This window comes from Euleptes europaea, chromosome 4 (genome assembly GCF_029931775.1).
Source record: "Euleptes europaea isolate rEulEur1 chromosome 4, rEulEur1.hap1, whole genome shotgun sequence".
Taxonomy (NCBI): domain Eukaryota; kingdom Metazoa; phylum Chordata; class Lepidosauria; order Squamata; family Sphaerodactylidae; genus Euleptes; species Euleptes europaea.
The window spans coordinates 102,643,555-102,665,541 of NC_079315.1; the positions used below are offsets into that span (position 1 = coordinate 102,643,555).

Below are 21,987 nucleotides of genomic sequence, written 5' to 3' on the forward strand. Positions count from 1 at the left end.
TAAGGTAAGGGGCCATCTTATGGTCTAGGCTGAGTTAAGAGAAAGCCTTTTTTTTTTTTTTTTTGCAGCTGCTATTAACTTGCTTCTCCAGCAATAACATTGGGTCCAGTATAACTCCAAGGCTCTTAACCAAGTCATCAGTGGCCAGCTGAACTCCATCAAAAGTGGGGAGCACGGGGTCCTTCAAGATCACCACCTTCCCAGCCAACATTACCTCTGTCTTTTTCAGGATTTAGTTTCAATTTGTTCACTCTGAAAGGCACCTCTGGCTACCACTGCCACCTGTTCATCTAACCGGAGGCCTGGATCCAGGAGCACCCCCAAGATATGAACCTGCTCCTTTAAGGGGAGTGCAACTCCATCCAGAACAGGGGACAACCCATTTTCTGGGTCAGACCTCCCCTACCCACCAGTAGCACCTCCGTTTTGTAGGGATTAAATTTCATCTTGTTAGCCCTGATCCATTCGAAAATTGCCGCCAGGAACCTGTTCGCTTTTTAAAAGTAGCGTTATTTTTAATACTATAGTCATGTGTCATATTCTTTAAAAAGGTATTGTCCCTTCCCCCTAGGTACAGGAGGGAATGCCTCTTCTGAAATGTATTCAAATATTTGTGCTGGCATTATCATCTAGAAACAGACACTATGGTTTTCACTTCAGAAGTATGTTGTCATTCATATGTAGAGGTAATGCCAGTTTACTCAAAATGTACATGATTGACTCTGATTTCTTTAAATTGGGTGACAGCCCTAATCAAAACACATTCTCATCCTGGAATTCTTAACCATGGATATGAAATGCCTGAGCTATACCAACAAGAATATCAATCATAGAACACATAAGACTAAAAAAAAATCATAATAATTCTAATATTTGCTTCTGGTTCCAGAACTCGGATGTGAACATATTCAAGTGTGTCTTTGCAGTCAAATAATCTCCTCTAGAATTCTAAATTAAATGGAAATACAGGGTTTTTTTTCAGCACGCTAACAAGACACCCTCCCCGCCAATCACTTTTTGATTTATCTAAGTTTATAAGATGGCTGACAATCAAATTAAACAGAGGTGTTGCAAATGAACGCGTACAGAAAGTTAAAACCACTACAAAGCTGGTCAGCAGAATCACCGGATTATTAGGACAGAGGTTCGTACAAGTGGTAGAAAACAACAGCAAATACAGCTAATGGGGGGGGGGCAGCCAGTAATGACTCCTCCTTTATGGCAGAGAGCTACTCTTAATGAGAATACATATGCAGGGAGGGCCAGAGTGACATTTAGGCTGGCTCTGATAAGAATTTAGCTCTCTATACATGACATTGTGTGTGTAAAGTGCCGTCAAGTCGCAGCCGACTTACCCAGTAGGGTTTTCAAGGCAAGGGACTAACAGAGGTGGTTTGCCATTGCCTGCCTCTGCATAGCAACCCTCATATTCCTTGGTGGCCTCTTAGGTAAAGGTAGTCCCCTGTGCAAGCACCGGCTCATTACTGACCCACGGGGTGATGTCACATTCCGACGTTTACTAGGCAGACTATGTTTACGGGATGGTTTGCCATTGCCTTCCCCAGTCATCTACACTTTACCCCCAGCAAGCTGGGTCCTCATTTTACTGACCTCGGAAGGATGGAAGGCTGAGTCAACCTCGATCCGGCTACCTGTAACCGACTTCCGTCGGGATTGAACTCAGGATGTGAGCAGAGCTTTTAACTGTAGTACTGCCGTTTACCACTCTGCACCATGGGGCTCCTTACCCTAGTATTAACCCTGCTTAGCTTCTGAGATGTGATGAGATCAGGCTAGCCTGGGCCATCCAGGTCAGGGCTCAGATGACCGTACACACATTGAAATCAACACACACAGGCATTGCCTGTCACCGACATGTGATTTTTGGCTCTTAAGTATGGCGTCTATACAGATAGAATGTGCATATACAGGCGGATGCCCACTCTTTTGAACATGCTGAGTTGCAAAGATGAATTCCACATACGTACAAGCCTGAGGTTGTGCCAACACACTCATGCCCTCTCCCCCTCTATGAGCATTGATTTAATGCACATCATGTCATCCGTGGAGGGCTAATAACTTGGGCCAGAGAATAATATGAAAGGACATAGTACTTCTGAATATAAACAGATCTGGTCCTATAAACTGCCTGAATGGCAGACCACCTAGGAACCATATACAAGCAAGTCCAAGTTCTTCAGAGAAAGAGAGGGGTGTCAGTGAAATTAATTACTGGTGAATGTGTACGGCTAGCTGAAAAGCATTAAAAAGCTCTTCTTTGTGTCAAGAAGCAAAAGGCAGCGCCAGTGTCTGCCACTGGCTACAGAGGTGAGAGCGCAGGTATCTTACATTAATACTGATCTGGCCAGATGATATTGTTAGTTGGTATTCTCTTCCCAGTCAGCATCCCAACAGTCTGCTTGAGCTAGGGAAGGGGTAGACCATTTTATTTATTTCTTTACAACATTCATATCCTGCCTTTCTGCCCTTATGAGGGCCGCCAAGGGGGGCTAACGATTTAAAACATAAGTGATAAAAGTTACAATATAAAACCATTAAAACCAATCCCCCTCCCAAACATGCATTATTAAAACCATTTTTAAAACAGAGCTTAAAACGCATACAAAACAGTTAAAATGCATTCAAAACTTTAAAAAAACCACATTGGTTAGGAAAGAGGGATTATTGAAGGAATGCCAAACGAAACAAAAAGAGTATCTTCTTGGTATGCAGAATGTCCCGGGTTCAAGCCCTGGCATCTCCAGTTAAAAGGATCAGGTGGTTGTTGATGTGTCAGTGAGAGTAGAAGTACTGAATTTGATATACCAGTGGTGTGTGTATATATCTCTGCGTGTACCCCTACACCAGTGTAACGTGTCTCTTGATACTTGACCCCTCATGTCATTGAGTTAATATAGGTTTTTGTTTTGGTGGCACCTGTACATGCAGGTATTTGTTCCTTTTGATGTGATTTGGATTTTTTTGTCATTTGCCCTGTTCTTTTTGTACCAGGCATAAACTTTATTTCCCAGGCTGCAACTATAACTTTGGTGAATCCATCTCTTGTGGCATTAGCACTGGGGCAAGGGGGAGGCCAAATCCTGACCATATTGAATGTTTATTTTGCAAATCATATCTTAAGAACAGGTTACAAGACACTTTCCTTTGATGTTAGAAGTTTTAGCCTGCTCTGCAAACCGGTTAAGCCAGATTTAAGCTTGGTGCAAGCTTGGTTATGGTTGTCAACTGTCCAAGAAGTAGTTCCTGGCTTTTTTCTGAGAGCTGGATATGCAGGAATATGCTTTTTTATGGCCTTGTGGTAAATATGATCAGTGTTGCAAATCCATGAGTTGCTAAAGGGAGCTGCAGAACCTTGCTTCTAAAGATGGGAATCCTAGAACTTTGCTTTTGTAAATGGCTGTTCTCCCTTTCCACTGGCAAATTCCTGTCATTTGCACAATCCACATTGTGCACAGCGATGACTCCAAAGCCACACAAATTGATTTGGAATAAACCAGAATTTTATTTACTGCATTTGTACTTCACTTCTCTCCCCACTGGGGGACCCAGACTGGCTTACACGGTTCTCCTGTCCTTTGTTTTAGTTTCACAACAACCCTGTGAAGTAGAACAGTTGGATTCGAGTCGAATAGAGACCAACAAGATTTTTGGGGTATGAACTTTCAAGGGTCAAAACTCCCTTTGTTAGATACTTGTGAGGTAGGTTAGGCTGGAAATATGCAACTGACCCAAGGTCATCCAGCAAACTTTCCATTGCAGAGTGGAGATTTGAATCTGGTTCTTCCAGATGCTACTCTGGCATTTTAACCTTTACACCGCACTGGCTTATTTTGCTCTTGGCTCTTATGACAACAGACACAGTAACTGCATTTTTAAAATGGCCTAGCCCCTGTTGCTAGTTACAACTGATTAGGACATGAAGCATGATTGTTTGGATTGAGAAGTTCCATTGATTTAAAGTAGATTTGCTTCCTAGTATGTAAATACAAAGGATTGTATCCTGACTTGGAAGAGAATGGAATTGAAATCGCTGGGCTCAACTTCAAAGTAAATCTTTTGTAGGATTGGGATGTCAGCTACGGTATCTTAAATATAAGTACTGTGATTTGTGAATTATAGGCACTGTGTCAAACTTGAAATATTGTCTTTATCAAAACATTCATACCATGCCTTTCCTTTCCTCTTGGCCCAGGGTGCCTTACAGTAAGAATTAAAACATTTCCAGTTAAATCCAAAATAAAATAATGAGCCCCCAATATCCTCCCTCCCACAGATATGCCCGCTATTTATAATTCTGCTCATTCTTGTCCTCGTTGTATCAACGGAAAAGAAACCTCCAAGGAGTTGCTTAATGTGGTAGAAATGTGACGAGGCACCGGTAACAGAAGTCGCAGCTGTGGCTTTCGAGGCCATAAGAAAATCCAGACTTGCTCACACGGTCTCATTTCCCCCATTAAGCAAGTTTGAAGTGTTGTCCACTCTTTCGCTAAGCTCCCAGCCCCGTGTCTACTTAGTGCACACTTACAAGCGTCGTGACGGCCGAGCCTTCACTAGAACATCCCTTTTGGCATCTTACCCAGTTACAGTAATGAGGAAGGAATGTGCTCAGAATTGCTCCCTGAAAGTCACATTGCCATCTCATCGTTTGGCCTGCTGTGTCAACCCCTCTCTGCTTTGAGTGTGCTATATCTGGACTTTCTGCCGCCAGTTTCTCTTCCACTTCCCTGTCGTCACTGTTCCTTTATTAAGCCCAGCCCTTCAGCACTTGCTTCACCTGTGCCTTGTCCATCTAATGTCAGCTTCTCATGTAGAGGGTGCTTTACATCGTTCCGTGCGTCAGCTGGGGGTGCAAGGTGAACTCTTCTTGCAAGCATCGGCTCACCCTGTGGGTCGGGTGATTCATTGCCTCCCCTTCCTTCCCATAAAGGGACCCTTGGAATGTCTTGGTGGAAATATCCTGGCTAAACAGCTTTCCATATCGAAACAGCCCCCATGTGGATTGACGTAAAGGGGCCTTGATTTTGCGGGATGTTAATTTTAGGCTGCACCCACACATCCTTGGATATTGTGCTATTGTTGCATTTTAGGGAGAGGCTTAGCTCAGCACTAGAACATCTGTCTTGCATGCGCAAGGTCTAGGGTTACCAGGTCCCTCTTCGCCATCGGCGGGAGTTTTTTGGGGCGGAGCCTGTGGAGGGTGGGGTTTGGGGAAGGGAGGGACTTCAGTGCCATGGAGTCCAATTGCCAAAGCAGCCATTTTCTCCAGGTGAACTGATCTCTGTCGGCTTGAGATCAGTTGTAATAGCAGGAGATCTCTAGCTCCTGCCTGGAGGTTGGCAACCCTAGCAAGGTCCCAGATTCAACTCTCAGTATCTCCAGTTTTTTGAAAAAAGGAAAAGGATCATAGTGATGCAAAAGACCTTTTCCTGAGAACCTGGAGGACAGCTGCCAATCATTCTAGACAATAGTGACCTTGGTAGATCAGTGGTGTGACTCAGTATAAGGCAGCTACATGTGCCGAGCCATTTATAACTGCATTTTCTGGTGTGGATGAGACACTCCAGCGACGGATGATGGTGCGATATCCAGTAATTTGTGGATTCAGCTTTAGATTGTTAGCGCTTGAACACATGCCACAATAGTAGAGGCTGTGTCAAAGCTGGTCCACGCCTGACCCTCCCTGATGTCAATGACATCACAACTTCCAACATGGCTTCCATGTGAAAGGATATAGCTTCCGTCTGGCTCGAGAGTTTTTTTGGTTGTGGTTTGCAAATTGCTGTAAACCCCAAGTTATCTGAACACCTTCCTTAGAGAGTACCATGTTCGCTGCAGTTCATATCCGCTGGCTGGATGAATGTATTGTTAGGGTATTTAGATGTAAGTATAAGGGTATAAGAAGTGTCTTAACTTGATGGCTGAGTTTTGGTCAGTTGTTGTATGTGAATCTTTGCAGGTGCCTATATTTATGCTCCCTTGTTGCTATTTTACTATGCCAATAAAGGTGTCTGAATCTGAATCTGAGTACCATGCACAAGAGTGTGCAAGCACTACCCCAAAACACGGTGCTAAGGGGAGTTTTGCCTTCTGTAAATTATGCACATTAAACACATATGCACCCGCTGGTGGTGAAGAGGGACCAGGCAACCCTAATTGTGGATATTTTTGGAATTGTAACTGCTGCTCCTTGTTCGTTTTGTCTTCCTAAGACAGCAAACAAGCAGTTCTTCATTATGATGGCTAAATAATATTGTACCCACTTCTACCTCCCCCCCCCTTTACTCTTCTAGACTGGCGGCTGCTATTTCTCCACCAGCAGCTGTTACAACACCAAATTTTATACTGATCCAGTGGAAGCAGTAAAAGACATACCCAGTGGGTCTACTCTCCTTGTTGGTGGTAAGTGAAGCTTGAAGCTATTGGTCTTAGACTTGTTCAGTTCTTCAAACTGGAAGTATCTTCCTCCCTGACAGTCTGAAATGTCTGAAATCTGAAATGTCTCCTGATGTGGTTGGGGTTGCCGTCTCTTTCAAGGAGCAGTCTTGTAGCTTGGAGGTGCTGTTGGACCTGGGCCTTCTGTTGGATAAACAGGTGCCAGTAGTGGCCAGGGTACCTTTCACCATTCTTGGCTGGAGAGCCAGCTGCAGCCCTTCCGGGACAGGAAAGATCTTGCCACTGGGGTGCATGCCCTGGTAATACCTGGGTTAAACTGGCAGCATGCTCTGAATAGGGCTGCCCTTGAAGGGTGTCTCGAAGTGCAGAATTCCGTGATCTGAATTTTAGCTGGAATGGGTCATAGGGAGCGTATCACTCTGGTCTTCTTCCACCTACACGGGCTCTCAATTTTCTTCTGGGCCCAATTCAAGGTGCTGATATTGACCTTTAAAGCCGTATACAGCTTGGGGCCAGCATACCATAAGGACTGCCTATTCCATATGAACCTACCTGGCCACTGTGGTCATATTTGGGTGCCCCTGCTAGAAGGCCAGATGGGACGCAACCCAGGAAAGGGCTTTCTTGATCATGGCACCAACACTATGGAGTTCTATCCTCAGGGAGGTTTGTCTGTCATTGCCTTCCTCTAGGACAGTGGTTCCCAACCTTTTTTTGACCAGGGACCACTAGGACTTTTTTGTTCGGTGCAGGGACCCCAAGGTTCAAAATAAAAATTCCGAGAATTTGAAAGTAAACTGTTAGTTAAACATTAAACTTAGAATAATATTTGAATATATATTTTTATAATGGAGAACTTTTAATTGAAAATATTAATTTATTATGGGTTTATAACTTTGTTTTGCGGACCTTAATTTAGTTCTCGCGGACCCCTGGGGGTCCACGGACCCCTGGTTGGGAACCAGTGCTCTAGGAGGTGAAGACTTTTTGGATTTCTCTGGTGTTCCCTCGCTGGTTCTAATTGGTCCTTCCTCCCATTCATGCTTTTATTTGTTCATGTTCTGTTTTAATTTTTATATATTTATATGTGTTTTTAATCTTGTTTTAAAGTTTTTTTATTGTTCGCCCCCTTGGAGACCCTGTATTGAGTGGAAAGGTGGCTTTAAAATGTTCGAAATAAATTTGTGTAAATAAATAAACCTGTGCCTAAACCGTTGGGTAACTGGGGTACTAATCCTCCTCTTTATAACCTTGCAATATAAAGGCATACAAGCATAAAACTCATTCCAGAATTGGCCTGTAAAGTTTCTAGGTTAAGACAGATCTTCAGAATGTAGGTTACAAGGGTGGAGTTCTTGGCATATTAAAAGAACAAATTTGTATGAAATCTAGGTAAAAGGTGAGAGCATATTAAAAAAAAATTGTATGAAATCTAGGTTAAAGATGAGAGGTGTTAAAGCATGCCAGATAACTTAGAGAAGTGTATGTGGCTTTTATGTAGCGCATATAAAAAGTGACTTGCTGATTCCAGACTTGTACCTCCATTACTAAGAGAATTGCTCAGGAAGATCAACATCTGAGGATGACCAAAATATACCGAGAGGAAACATGGTCTGTATAGTTCTGTTGCTGAAGAGGAGATGTTAGAAGCCAGTATTTCCAAAAAGGGGAAACAAGAGGAGGGCAACGTTCTATAGATGAGGAATCCGTGATGAATATGACGAGAAAGGAGTGGGGTTTACATGTGACCAATTGGGGAGGGGGAGATAAATCGAAAGACGGCTTTCTTTTGTGAATAGGAAGGTCCCAGCTAAATTTCTGGTCAACCCATTTTTCAGTAATTTTCATTTAAGATTTTGAATTCCTCCTGTTCTCCTCATGTAGCTGATAACAAGGATTAGAAACACACAACTCTGGTACATCAGGTGCTAGTCTGGGCTGTTCTCTTTCTTCACAGGCCACGCATTTGATCCTTGTGTTGACCATTTTAATGGGGGCGTACAAAGTCTGGATTGGTTTATTAGCCAGTTGTGATTTGTGGTCATTATTGGGCATGCCAGATAACTTGGGGAGGGGTATGCTTCTTTTGTATAACACTGGGCTTGGGAGCAAGAAGATGCTTGCTAAAAAATCCAGTGCGATGAGAGACCTCTTTTCCTGAGCCAGGGATGTGGGGTGGGGTTCCTCATGCTGAGCCGAGGGCTTTTCCCGGCTAGTAGATTTCTGGGGTTTTGTGTTTTAGAATGCAGTGGTTTGCAACTGAATAATTTCTTTGTATTGTGTAGGTTTTGGGCTCTGTGGAATTCCTGAGAACCTCATAGGAGCTTTATTGAAGACCGGCGTAAAAGGGATAACCGCTGTCAGTAACAATGCTGGGTACGTGTGCCTCTGTTCTGAGAAGACTTGATGCAGGATTTAATTGGAATTCACAATCAATTAATGTATACCTGGCTACGCTTGAATAGGGAAAAGGGGATCTTACTGTCTTTTTGAAAGAACCCATCTTACAGTTTGACACGCTGAGACCACGGATGAGGTCTGAGCTGCCCCGAACTGTGACCGGTTATGTTCTTCTGTTTTTCCTGTAGGTGTTCGGGGCTATTATGCAGTTATGTGACGTGGCCACTGCTGTAGCACAGGATAATTAATTTTGTCAAAATGTATGCTTTAAGCGTCAATTGTTTTTCAGAACAGGGGATGCTCCTCTGAAATAAGGGGGCATTTGACAAACAGAATTCTAGTCCCTTGGTTTTATACTGAGCTCCATCCAAATATCAACAAGTGTCAAGTATATTTATCTATTGAACAGAAGTTGTCCCTTTGCTGTCCTGTTCATAAGGGTTAGATCATGGCTTGGACCCTGGTGAAAGTTGCTGACCTTCTTGCTTCCCCACTCCTGCTGCAGCTCAGAATGCACCGTTGGTGGTCCAAGACCCCTAGGCCTAGCTGTATTCATTTATTTATATTTAAAGCATGTGTTAGCTGCCTTTCTTCCTTGTGGAACTCAAGGTGGCTTAAAACATAGATAAAATACATAAAATAAAATACATTAAAACATAAAAACCCAAAATTTAAAATCACAATGCAGGACTGTTAGTAAACTTAACCAAATGCAGTCCTAAATAAAGCTGTCTTCTGCTGCCTCCTGAAGATCGACAGTGAGGGGGCCAGGCGCAACTCCCCGGGGAGGTTGTTCCATAATTGTGGGGCTGCCAATGAAAGTTTGAGAGGGGAGCTGGAAGTCTGCTCCTAGATCTTACATAGTAAATTTTCTGAGTCATTAATGTTGTGTGTTCCCCCCTCCCATAAGTGGTAACTTCTAACTTACAAGTGTCAGGCTTCAGCAAATGCACACGTTTCAGGCAATAGAAACTCCAATCCAGACAGCGCAGTGATTCAGAGGTTTATTCTGAACGTCAGTGACTTCAGTAGGGACGAAGAAGGTTAGAATACAGAGCATTGGGACATTGCTGTATTTATAGGACGGATACAATGGATGAGATTGTGTTACAGCAATACAAAGGAAACAATGAGATTTCTTTCTCCCGGTAACGACTTCAGCAAACCAAGTACTGGATACTTAAGGGCCATCAGAGGAGGGGCTGGTGGAGTTCCTGGCATTGCAGCCATACAAAATTTTGCTACCTGAGAGGTGATTGAGGGATTATCTCCCTGTAGGAACTTTTCTGTCTTTTCTCTTTCCCTGTCGGGTCCCATTCTCAGTATGAGGGGATGAAATGTTTATACTTAATGGAAGGAGATTGCTTGGGTTTGGCAGATATATCGATTTAAGTAAGAGGATTCTTGATCACGGAAAACAACAACGGGAAGTGCTTTCCTAGATGTCCTTGCAATCTGATTGTGGTGCTTGGATAATGTCTTGGGGTTTGGAATGGGATGTATGGGAAGTTACTGTCACTAGAGAGCCAGCGTGGTGTAGTGGTTAAGAGCGGCGGAGTCTAATCTGGAGAACCGGGTTCGATTTACCACTCCTCCACATGAAGCCTGCTGGGTGACCTTGGGCTAGTCACAGTGCTCTCAGAACTCTTTCAGTCCCACCTATCTCACAAGGTGCCTGTTGGGAGGGGAAGGGAAGACCATTGTAAGCCGCTTTGAGACTCCTTAAAGGAGAGAAAATTGGGGTATAAAAACCAACTCTTCTTCTAATATTCAGGCAGTAGCCACAGCTGTCTCAGATACTCAGTTGGGACATCAGATTTCTGATCTTCAAACCCTAATTTGGGAATTTGCCATGGCTTGCATGCTTCCCCCCTTTCCCCTTATGTGGACTCCACCTCCCTTCGATGTGTTGCTATGCCATTGCTTGCAATAGTGTCTAAATGTAGGGATCGTTATAGTTGAAGGGTAACCAAGGAAAACAGCGTTTTTCAGGCTTTCCTAATTAACTCTTTTAACTATAGATGCAGGTGGCACAATAAACTCTAGTTAAAGAAAACCATAAAAGGTTTGTGAGAATTTGCGAATAGTAGAAGAGAGCGCACAGAAGCCCGGAAAGTGGGGGGAGGTGATGCATGAAATAAGATTTGTCTGAGCATAGATCACGACAATCCACTGGTTGGATCCCACCTCAAATTTCAACTGCTGGAAAGATGGAGCGATTTTTGCTCATTCCCCCTTAGCCCATGGCAGACTTCCCCTCCCCAACTTATTCATGGGGGGACTCGCATCCTCAGGAGCAACATTCTGGAGGACGTTTTGGGCTGCAGCAGCAACGGGAGGCAGGGGAGTCGTGTTTTCCGGAAGGAAATGCTCCTCTCCACGGAAATTTTAGGTAAAATCCAAGTCCGTGTGTTCAGGGTACTGATTCTCTGGCAATGGCTGCTAGTTCAGTGAGTGGCATTGCTATCAGATTACCTATTTTGCACTACCATTACCCTATAGATTAGAACATCTGGTATCAGCGTAGCAAATACCACAGTCAAAATAGCAGAGGGATTTGGATGCTTGCTTTGCAGCGTGAAAGGGTATAACAAGGATTTCAGTCCCAACTTTCTTTCCTTGAGTGTTAACCATCGGTGGGTTAAACATTAATTAAGCTTCCCCCTCATTTTATCTATATCTCTGTTGACAGTGTATCTGAGCGATAAGGCAAATCTCTTTCTTCCACCATTAAAACACTTTCAGTCTGTTTTCATTATCCAATTTGAGCGTTGTTTCTGGAAATTTAGCAACATATTGTTTCGTAATAGTAAGGGTATTTTCAGCTAGAGAATCCTGATATTTGGTAAGCGTTATAGGTAGTAAGTGAAGTGACATTTACTGTAATGCTTACAAAATATTAGAATTCTCTAGTGAACTTCTGATTTTTTCCCCCATTGTAGTCTTAAGAAATATTTAGGAACCACTATAGAATTGAGTAATTCTGTATCATCTTCAGTGTTGCTTTTTTCTTTCATAATACACCCTTTTATACTATTGGTTTCAAAACCTTTTGCTATGGAACTCTGCTGTGTGTGTGTGTAGTTTTATCTTATAGATGCACTAGATGTAGTTTTATCTTATAGAACAGATATCTTTTTTTAACAGTGGAAGATGATTGGAAATTTCATTAATCAAAGACTTGATCAGTGGAGAATTTTAAAAGCATTAACAGTGCAATCCTATGCAATCCTATGCACTTGGAGGGCTTTAAGAGGGGAGTGGACATATTCATGGAGGAGAGGGGTATTCATGGCTATTAGTTAGAATGGATGCTAGTCATGCTGCATACCTATTCTCTCCAGGATCAGAGGAGCATGCCTATTATTTTGGGTGTGGTGGAACACAGGCAGGACGGTGCTGCTGCAGCAGTCTTGTTTGTGGGCTTCCTAGAGGCACCTGGTTGGCCCCTGTGTGAACAGACTGCTGGACTTGATGGGCCTTGGTCTGATCCAGCAGGGCCTTTCTTATGTTCTTATGCAACGTTACTCCAGTCTAAGCCCGTGGAAATTAGGGCTTACACTGGAGTAACTCTCCTTAGGGTTGCATTGTAACTTTATCAGAACAAAAGAAAAAGTAACACTAATCAGCAGGTGTGATATTGGTGTTACTTATGAAAACAAAGCAATTAGTGCTTGGAAGAGGTGATTGGTTGGATGAGGGGCAACAAACCGAGGCTCCGTCCAGATAAGACGAAAGCGCTGTAGGTTAATAGTAAGACCAGTAGAGGATTGCAGAAACTACCGGCTCTAAATGGAGTAACACTTCTTTTTAAAGAGCAAGTGTGCAGTTGGGATGCTTTCAGTCCAGGGTGCAGATGGCGGCTCAGATCTCTGCTGTGTTGTGTTGCATCTTTGACCAGCTGTGGCTGGTTCACCAACTGCAGCCTTACCTTGAGAGCCAGCGTGGTGTAGTGGTTAAGAGTGGTGGTTTGGAGCGGTAGACTCTAATCTGGACTCTAATATGGGGTTTGATTCCCCATTCCTCCATATGAGCTGTGGATGCTAATCTGGTGAACCGGGTTGATTTCCCCACTCTTACACATGAAGCTAGCTGGGTGACCTTGGGCTAGTCACAGCTCTCTTCGAACTCTCTCAGTCCCACCTACCTCATAGAGCCAGCATGGTGTAGTGGTTAAGAACGGTGGTTTGGAGTAGTGGACTCTAATCTGGAGAACTGGGTTTGAGTCCCCACTCCTCCACATGAGTGGCAGAGGCTAATCTGGTAACCGGATTTGTTTCCCCGCTCCTACGCATGAAGCCAGCTGGGTGACCTTGGGCTAGTCACACTCTCAGCCCCACCTACCTCACAGGGTGTCTGTTGTGGTGAGGGGAAGGGAAGGTGATTGGAAGCCGGTTTGAGGCTTCCTTAAGTGGTAGAGAAAGTCAGCATATAAAACCCAACTTTTCTTCTTCTTCTACCTCACAGGGTGTCTATTGTGGAGGGGATGGGAAGGTGATTGTAAGCCAGTTTGATACTTCCTTAAGAGAAAGTCAGCATATAAAAACCAACTTTTCTTCTTTTTGAGCAGCAGGATTTAGCTGCAGTTGTCCGCGCTCCAATTAATTCTAGGCTGGACTACTGCAGTGCACTGTATGTGGAGCTGGTTTGGAAGCTTCAGCAGCTAGATTGGTAGCAGGCATGACGTCCTATAGTAAGTAGATCTTGCCAGGTTTCAAAGCCTTGTGCTGCCAGTTTGCTTCAGAATCAAATAAAAATGCTTGTATTGATCTTCAGAGTCCTATATGGTCTGAGTTTTCACTTTTTATTTGGAACATTTTTATCCCACACTGCCTCTGAGGTGCTCCAAGGGTGAACACCTTTCTGCCTTCCTCCATTTTATCCTCAGAGCCAACCTGTGAGGGTAGGTTAGGTTGAGAGAGTGACTGACCCAAGGCCACCTAGTGAACTTGATGGCAGAGTGGCAAGTTGAACCCGGGTCTCCCATGCCCGCTGTTGTGTTTTGCTGCAACAGGCTAACAGAGCTACCCCACTGAAATTGCCAGAAAAGTGCTATATTTAAGAACACAATGTAAAAACAGCCTTGTTAGATCAGAACAGTGGTCCATCTAGTCCAGCATCCTGTTTCACACAGTGGTCAAGCAGTTGCCCTGGAGGACTGACAAACAGGGCATAGTAGCGAAGGCTTTTCCCTGATGCTGCCTCCTAGCCTTGGTATTCAGAGGATTGCTGCCTCTGAATATGAACGTCCTCTTTAGTCATCATGGCTAGTAGCCATTGGTGGACTCTTCTTTATGAATCTGTCTTATCCCCATTTAAAGCCATCTGTGCTCATCGCTATCACTACTTTCGCTGGCAGTGAATTCCACAATTTAATTACTAGTTGAGTAACAGAACACTTCCTGTTGTCCATCCTGAATCTATTGCCCAACATCCTCTTTTGAGTTCCCCCAAGCTGTATTATGGGAGAGGAAGAACAGGTTCTCTCTCTGCATTTTCTCTACATAATTTCTATCACAGGGTCCATTGGAGTTAATTGTGCAGAGATTATAAGGAAATACAGGTCCAAACCCATCTTGGCCACCCATGTCCATTTCCTTAGGTTTCAAGAAAGCCACCTATTATTCCTTTTGTATTCCTTTTAAGGTTTTATTAAAATGCTACTGAACTCCTTGGTATTGATCTAGTGAATCTGTGATTGATGTTCTGTAATTTTGAAGAGTTTTGGCCACTGTATTCTTGAGCTTTCTGTTCAAGTTGGAAGACTAGAAACCTAAAGATAAATCCTGCGGATTTTAGGATTTTAATAATACACCATAGTTTGAGCCAAGTTGCATTGGGGATTACATGCCATCTCTGTGTTGCCCATTTCTGCTGAAAATCAGTTGTTTCCTTGAGTCTTAAGGAAGGAGATGCTGTCGGCTCCTGAGAGAGCTTAACCTACTGTTGAACTCTTCCCAAGGTTGGACCTCTTCCTTAATATAAATCCCTCTTCAGTTTAACCTGTCTACTCTGCTCCCAAGCTAACAGTGACCTGGTATTTAATACATTGGGCTTGCTTTGCTCTGCATTGATTTATGTGGAACTATATATGGTGACTTTTTTATTGAAGACTGGTATCCTTTCTATTTACTTTTTTCTAATCCCTTGAGATGATCTTCTGAAACGAGATTTGGTAACAGTCTATGGGATTACCACAGATCCAGTCTGACTGCTCAAAGGCTCGTTCACCTCTGTCTGCTCTTATCTGTAGAAAGAATAGCCTTAATGAGTTCCTCGGGTTTTCAAAACAGGAATTTGCTTTGGCGAGCATTGCCCAGTTTCACATGCTTTGCCTGTTTATGCAACACTATGAAAATGTTGTACCCCGAGACCTTTTCATTCAGCAAGAGTTATGATAACCTTGCTAGTCACTCGGTGCGTGTGTTTGTTTAAGACTGATAGGAACAAAAAATATTGCCTAGCTTTGTCACCAGCCTTTTCTTTCACGGCTTCTCGCCATAGGTTCCTATATGGCCACAGTGACTTAGCAAAAAAGAACAGAGACATCAGGTCATGCTGGCTGCATGGCTGGATTTCTGTGTAAGTTATTTTTAATTTTGTACCAGTTGGTGCTGGCACTAGTCTAAGCATTCCTGAGAGCCTGGATCAACCTGTCCCTATGTTGCTTCTGATGCCTGTGAGAAGTTCATGTGGGGTCATCGTAAAACCTGAACGAAGAGGACTAGAATAAAACCAGTAGAAATGAGAACACGAGAAGTTTCTCTGTGTTATCTTTCTTATAATCGTAGAGCGTGAATGGGAGAATGTGCCAGATCCTCAAGAGGGTGTAGTAAGATCATATAATCATAGAGTTGGAAGGGGCCATAAAGGCCATCTAGTCCAACCCCCTGCTTAATGCAGGATCAGCCTAGAGCATCCCATATATAGTAATTTATATAGTGCCTCATTAACCTTTGGAATTACTTTTCACAACTTCTAAAATGGGAGTATCCCCCATTCATACGTTTATTAACAGTGATAGATGAGAGTAGAGCCTCTATTTTCAGAGAGCATGTATTTTTGTCAGCTATCAGGGATAAAATGGGGTAAATATCTCTGTCTTAACTTTCTTGTGAACTTTCCAGGAGCATGACTGATCCAGGACCATCTAAAAATCTTCCATTTGCAGAGTTTGCTTGAAGAAAAGCCTGTAGGGATCAAGTAGATATTCGTGAGGTTATCTTCATTTCAGTTGTTTTTCCGTAGAGAGAGCCTTTTGTATATTAATTCTGGCTGCTAATCCAAATAGGGTTATTGCCGCTAGAAATTGCATTTCACAAAAGGTTAGCATTTTGCCCGTTTCTTCCGCTAAAAGAAGATATTGATATTCAGTCACAGATTGCTTTGAGTGCTACAAAATGTACGCTCGCTGATTAAATTTACATTTTGCAAGGGAAAATAATAGGTTTCCTAGGTCAGAGAGAGTGAGCATGAAATTGTAGCATATTGAAACTTTGAATCGAAAAAGTAGTTTTGTTAACTTTTTCAAGCATCTGCCACGTGCCATTCATTCAGTGGGCTGCTTCACACTCATTGCAACTCTTCACCTCAACAAAACTGTGCAGTTTGAGATTGCAAAGTAACATACCGTATATACCCGTGTATAAGCCGACCCGCGTATAAGCCGAGGTGCCTAACTTCTCCCCCAAAATGGGGAAAAATTAGGCACCCGCGTATAAGCCGAGGGTCGGCTTATAACTCCCCCCCCCCCCGCAGGCTTACCTGACCGGCTCCTGGCGGCGAAAAGCTGTGCGGGCCCGGTGGGGGCGGCTTTCCTGCAGCCGCTGGAGGCCGCCCCCAGGCCGCTCTGGGCGGCGGAAAGCGGCACGGGCCTGGCAGCCTCCCCGGCAGGCCTCGCTTTCCGCTCCCAGGCCGCTCCCAGGCGAGCGGGCCGGCGGCGGCGGCGGCAGGGGGCGGCGGCGGGGGGGGGGGCGGCGGCGAGGCCTGCCTGGGAGCAGGCAGGCCCCGCTAGCCGCTCCCAGGCAAGCGGGCCGGCGGCGGCGGGGGGGGCGGCGAGGCCTGCCTGCTCCCAGGCAGGCCCCGCTCGCCGCTCCCAGGCGAGCGGGCCGCCAGCGGTGGCGGGGGGGGCGGCGGCGAGGCCTGCCTGGGAGCAGGCAGGCCCAGCTGGCCGCTCCCAGGCGAGCGGGCCGGCGGCGGCGGCGGGGGGCGGTGGGGGCAGCGGCGAGGCCTGCCTGGGAGCAGGCAGGCCCCGCTGGCCGCTCCCAGGCCGCTCCCAGGCGAGCGGGCCGCCGGCGGGGGGGGGGGGGCGGCGGCGAGGCCTGCCTGGGAGTAGGCAGGCCCCGCTGGCCACTCCCAGGCGAGCGGGCCGCCGGCAGCGGGGGGGGGGGGGGGCGGCCAGGGCGGCGGCGAGGCCTGCCTGCTCCCAGGTAGGCCCCGCTGGCCGCTCCCAGGCGAGTGGGCTGCCGGCGGTGGCGGGGGCGGGGCGGCGGTGAGGCCTGCCTGGGAGCAGGCAGGCCCCGCTGGCCGCTCCCAGGCCGCTCCCAGGCGAGCGGGCCGGCGGCGGCGGGGGGGGGGGCGGTGGCGGGGGGGCAGCGTCGAGGCGTGCCTGGGAGCAGGCAGGCCCCGCTGGCCGCTCCCAGGCGAGCGGGCCAGCGGCGGCGGGGGGGGGGGGCGGCGAAGCCTGCCTGGGAGCAGGCAGGCCCCGCTGGCCGCTCCCAGGCCGCTCCCAGGCGAGCGGGCCGGCGGCGGCGGCGGGGGCGGCGGTGAGGTCTGCCTGCTCCCAGGCAGGCCCCGCTGGCCGCTCCCAGGCCGCAGGAAGGCGAGCGGGGAGGCGGCGGGGGAGGCGGCGAGGCCTGCCTGGGAGCAGGCAGGCCCTGCTGGCCGCTCCCAGGCGAGTGGGCCGGCGGCGGGGGGGGGGGCGGGGGTGTGTGTATGGGGGCGGCCGCGAGGCCTGCCTGCTCTCAGGCAGGCCCCGCTGGTCGCTCCCAGGCCGCGGGAAGGCGAGCGGACCGGCAGCGAAGGATGGCTGCAATGGTAAGTTTCCCTCCTCCCTCCTCCCTCCTCCCTCCTCCCCTACCCTACCGTATTGACCCGCATATAAGCCGAGTTGGCTTTTTTCAGCCCTTTTTTTGGCGAGCGGGCCGCCGAGTATATACGGTAACTGAAGCTAGGGAATACACACAAAGACGTCCTTACTTGTGAATGCACAGTCACGCAGCTCAACTCTGATAACTGAAAAAAAATCATATCAATATTTTTTATTTTTGAATTGAAATCAATCCTGTATGTAAGAACTGGTCGTTCTTACTTCATCAGGTGCTTGTGTAAGTGTCCTGGCAGGCACTGACTTGTCTTGGAGTTGCTAAAGCATGGAAGCTTTAAGGAGTCAAACTTTGTTGACAAGGGTGTATGATATTCAGTCTGCAAATGAGGAATGGAAACATCCACATAATTTTCCAAGCTTAAAGTTGACTGTACTGCATAAGAACACTCTGTGACAAGCAAAGATGAAATCTTGCTTGCAGTCCTATTAGATTTCACTCACCAGACTTCTGACTATTGTGTAGGGCTGTTGAAAAAAAAACCCCAGTAAAATTCGGATCCGGCAAAATTTGGCCCGTTTTTATTTGAGAAATGCCAAAGTCCGAACTCCCCCGATTCGGATCCGTGGAATTCGGCATGAAATTCGGAGTTCGCGAATAAATCCCGCCATTTTAAGCCATTAAAAACACATTCGCTCCTTTCTGCAGCTCCCGGGGGGGGGGGCATGTTTGGAGGTAGAGGTCCCAAACTTTTAGTGTAGCTTGAGGGGACCCTTCTTGCATGATCCCCAAGTTTTGTAAAGATTGGGTCAGGGGGTCCCGAGTTATGGGGTCTGGAAGGGGTCCCCCCATCCGCCCATTGGAATAAAGCACATTCACGGCTTTCCGTGGCTCTGGGGGGGCATTTTTGGAGGTAGAGGTCCCAAACCTTCAACGTAGCTTGGAGGGACACTACTTGCAAGAACCCCCAAGTTTTGTAACGAAGGAGAACGGGCCAGACAGAGAACTCACTGACATGGGATGTACTAAAACGAATGACAGGCTAGCCCATTAGAAACCAACAGGAGCGGCTGCACAGCCCATTGACAACAATAGGAGCCAGCCAGAGAGAGACTCACTGACCCACAGTTAACTCCAGACAAAGTTGGCAACCAGTGAAAACAGCAGAAAGCACAGTCCCACACAGAGGCAATCAAGCCTCCCCCCAGCAGAACAGGTAAACCCACCCCCCTTTGGCTTCCCCCCTCACACATACACACACACAGGAAAAAAGATATAGAGAAAAGCCCCAAAATGGGTCAAACTGTGGATGCCTTCTCTTCCATCAGGAGCAGGGATTAGGAGTCAGGACTCAGGAGTAATCCAATACGATTCTAGCAGCAGGTCAGCTCAGCTCAGGATCTCTCACGATCAGCACAGGAGCAGCAGCAATGGAAGGAATACAGACTCACACACACAGACTCTCTGGCCATTTATGCACGGGAGGTTTTGCCTTTGATTTGCCGCTCTCTAGATGCACGTTAAGGATTGCCTGCTCCCATTCATTCCAGTGGGCGGATGGGGGGGGTGCATAACTCGGGACCCCCTGACCCAATCTTCACAAAACCTGGGGGTTCTTGCCGAGTTCGGCTCGTCGTTTTCCCGCCTTTTTTTACTTCGGTTCTATCCGAAGTAGAAACCGCCGAATCGGGGGAAATGCGGCTGTTTTTCATGTCGGATGGAACCGAATCGACAGTCCTAATTGGCAGTATTGTCTGTAATGTGACAGAGCATATGAATATAAAAAGTGGCTTCTATTCTTGGTATGGGTTGAGTATCCTTTATCTGACTGCTTTGGACCAGAAGTGGTCGGTATTTCGGATCCTTCTGTATATTGGAATTTTTTGGAATTTTTGCATATACATAATGTGATATCTTGGGAATGGGATCCACATTCATTTATATTTTATATACACTTTATACACATAGCCTGAATGTAATTTTAAACAATATTTTAAATAACGTTGTGTACATTGAACCATCAGAAAGCAAAGGGGTAACTATCTCACCAGAATACATGTATCAGCTGTTAGACAAGAGCAACAACAAACAAACAAACGACGGCAGGCTTTCAGTCTCCACTTATGATGCAGTGTATACTGTATTTTATTTTTTTACATGAGAGGAAACATTGAAAGCAGGCAGCACAGATCTGGCTGCATCCTGGCTTGAAGGGTCCGGTTTTTGGATTGGTCTGGATATGGGCTGTTCGGATAAGGGATACTCTACCTGTATGTTAAGCATGGTCAAGAAACATAAAGCATCCTAAGCAGAGTTTGTCAGAATGTATTGCTTAGAGCAAAGCTTCTTAAACCGTGGGTCGCGATCCCATATGGGGTTGCGTAACTGAATGTGGGGGTCGCAAAAAATTTGACAACAGTAAATGGTAAAATTATATGTTTACCAAAGAATTGTTTTAAAATAAATTTATATATGATTTATTATCAGTGAATGTTTGATTTGTATACCTGTTTTACATACCTAGATACCCGGGGCCACGTAAAAAATTCTCGGGCGAAAAGGGATTGCAAGTGGAAAAAGTTTAAGAAGTCCTGGTTTAGAGCATCCTGTTATGCATTTTGTATGAATAAAACCTGGCCTTAAAAAGCATTTCACTTGTTCCGAAAGAAGACAAAATTCATTGGGCCTTTTTTACCTGTGCCCCCAAATCTCTATTGTAACAATTGGGGAAAAAACTTCCTTGCAGGAACAGGAAGGGAAGATTTTTTTTGCACCTCAAGTTATTGCTGCATTGGTATAAAGGCATCTGTCATGGGGAAAGAAAATTGTATCCAAGGCCAAACTATGGTTAAATGACTTGAAATAGCCTTGGTGTTGTTTTCCTCTGCATATTTGAGTTTAATCATGTTGAAATATTTGCTTCTTAAACATCTTGGATACAGTGCAAGCTGTTTTCTTTTGCTATCTGCCTGCCAATTATGTTTGGGTTAATATATAGATCAGTGATACTCCATGGCTTGGCAGCCATAGTTGGCTCTTTGTCATGTTACCCATGGTTTCCCCCCAATGTGGCACCCAGCCCATGTTCCAGGAAAATGAGCAAGGTCGTCGGCTACTTGGGCTTGTGTTTTGGCCGACCATAAAACAGCTGCTACGGGTGGGTGGGTAAATAATGAGCCTCCCTGAGCAGAGGGTACCTTCTAGCTCTATATTTTTGTTGCTTGCTGGCTTTTATAAGCCTGTTATTAACAGAGTTGACTGGTGGTCCGTCCAAATCGGTATCCCTTCTGATGGATAATTTAATAGTGCAAGGCAGTACTGGGAGATCACTGTTTTCTATCATCCACTTTCGCCTGTCTAAATCTAGAGACACTTGAACTCCCTGCCAGTTCTGGCTAACTGTTATGCCTACCACCCTCTAAAAATCAGATTTTATGTTGGATTGAGGATATGTGCTCCAGTTAGCTATAAAGCAGATCATAAAACGATGACTTTATGTGGTGGGAGAAATAGTGTTTATATAAAAAGCAGGTGTTCAAGGCAATTGTAGAAGACGAAGAGTTGGTTTTTATATGCTGACTTTCTCTACCACTTAAGGGAGACTCAAACCGGCTTACAACCACCTTCCCTTCCCCTCCCCACAACAGGCACCCTGGGAGGTAGGTGGGGCTGAGAGAGCTCTAACACAGCTGTAACTTGCCCACGGTCACCCAGCTGGCTTCGTGTGGGGAAACAAATCCAGTTCACCAGATTAGCCTCCGCCGCTCATGTGGAGGAGCTGGGAATCAAACCCAGTTCTCCCGATCTGAGTCCATCGCTCCAAACCACTGCTCTTACACCATTTATTCATGGAAGGTTTTGCACTGGGTTTGCCACTCTTTAGATGCACTTTTCCCCCATCCATATTCTCAAAACTCAACAATAAGCCGCCATGCAGAGTTTTGAGAATTCAGATGGGGAAAATGTGCATCTATAGAGTGACAAATCCAATGCAAAACCTTCCATGAATAAATGGCCTTAACCACTACAACCACGCTGTAGAACTCGGAACACTGCTTACTGTGATATTTGTACTACTGAATGGCAGTTGAATTGCTACTTTCCTTTAAAAATGTTAATTTCTTTTAAT

At 45.7% G+C, this 21,987-nt stretch overlaps 2 protein-coding genes across 2 annotated transcripts in view; one reads left to right on the forward strand and one right to left on the reverse strand.

Annotated features, from left to right (window-relative positions):
• RIMOC1 (RAB7A interacting MON1-CCZ1 complex subunit 1) overlaps nucleotides 1-21,987 on the reverse strand; it is a 144,620-nt gene that overhangs the window by 34,162 nt on the left and 88,471 nt on the right. The window lies entirely within an intron of this gene.
• The window catches only part of OXCT1 (3-oxoacid CoA-transferase 1), a 90,853-nt gene that overhangs the window by 19,857 nt on the left and 49,009 nt on the right, over nucleotides 1-21,987 (forward strand). The window contains exons 3-4 of the mRNA XM_056848281.1: nucleotides 6,316-6,420; nucleotides 8,700-8,790. Of these exons, the coding sequence (XP_056704259.1) occupies nucleotides 6,316-6,420; nucleotides 8,700-8,790 (196 nt within the window). The remainder of the gene's footprint in view (nucleotides 1-6,315; nucleotides 6,421-8,699; nucleotides 8,791-21,987) is intronic.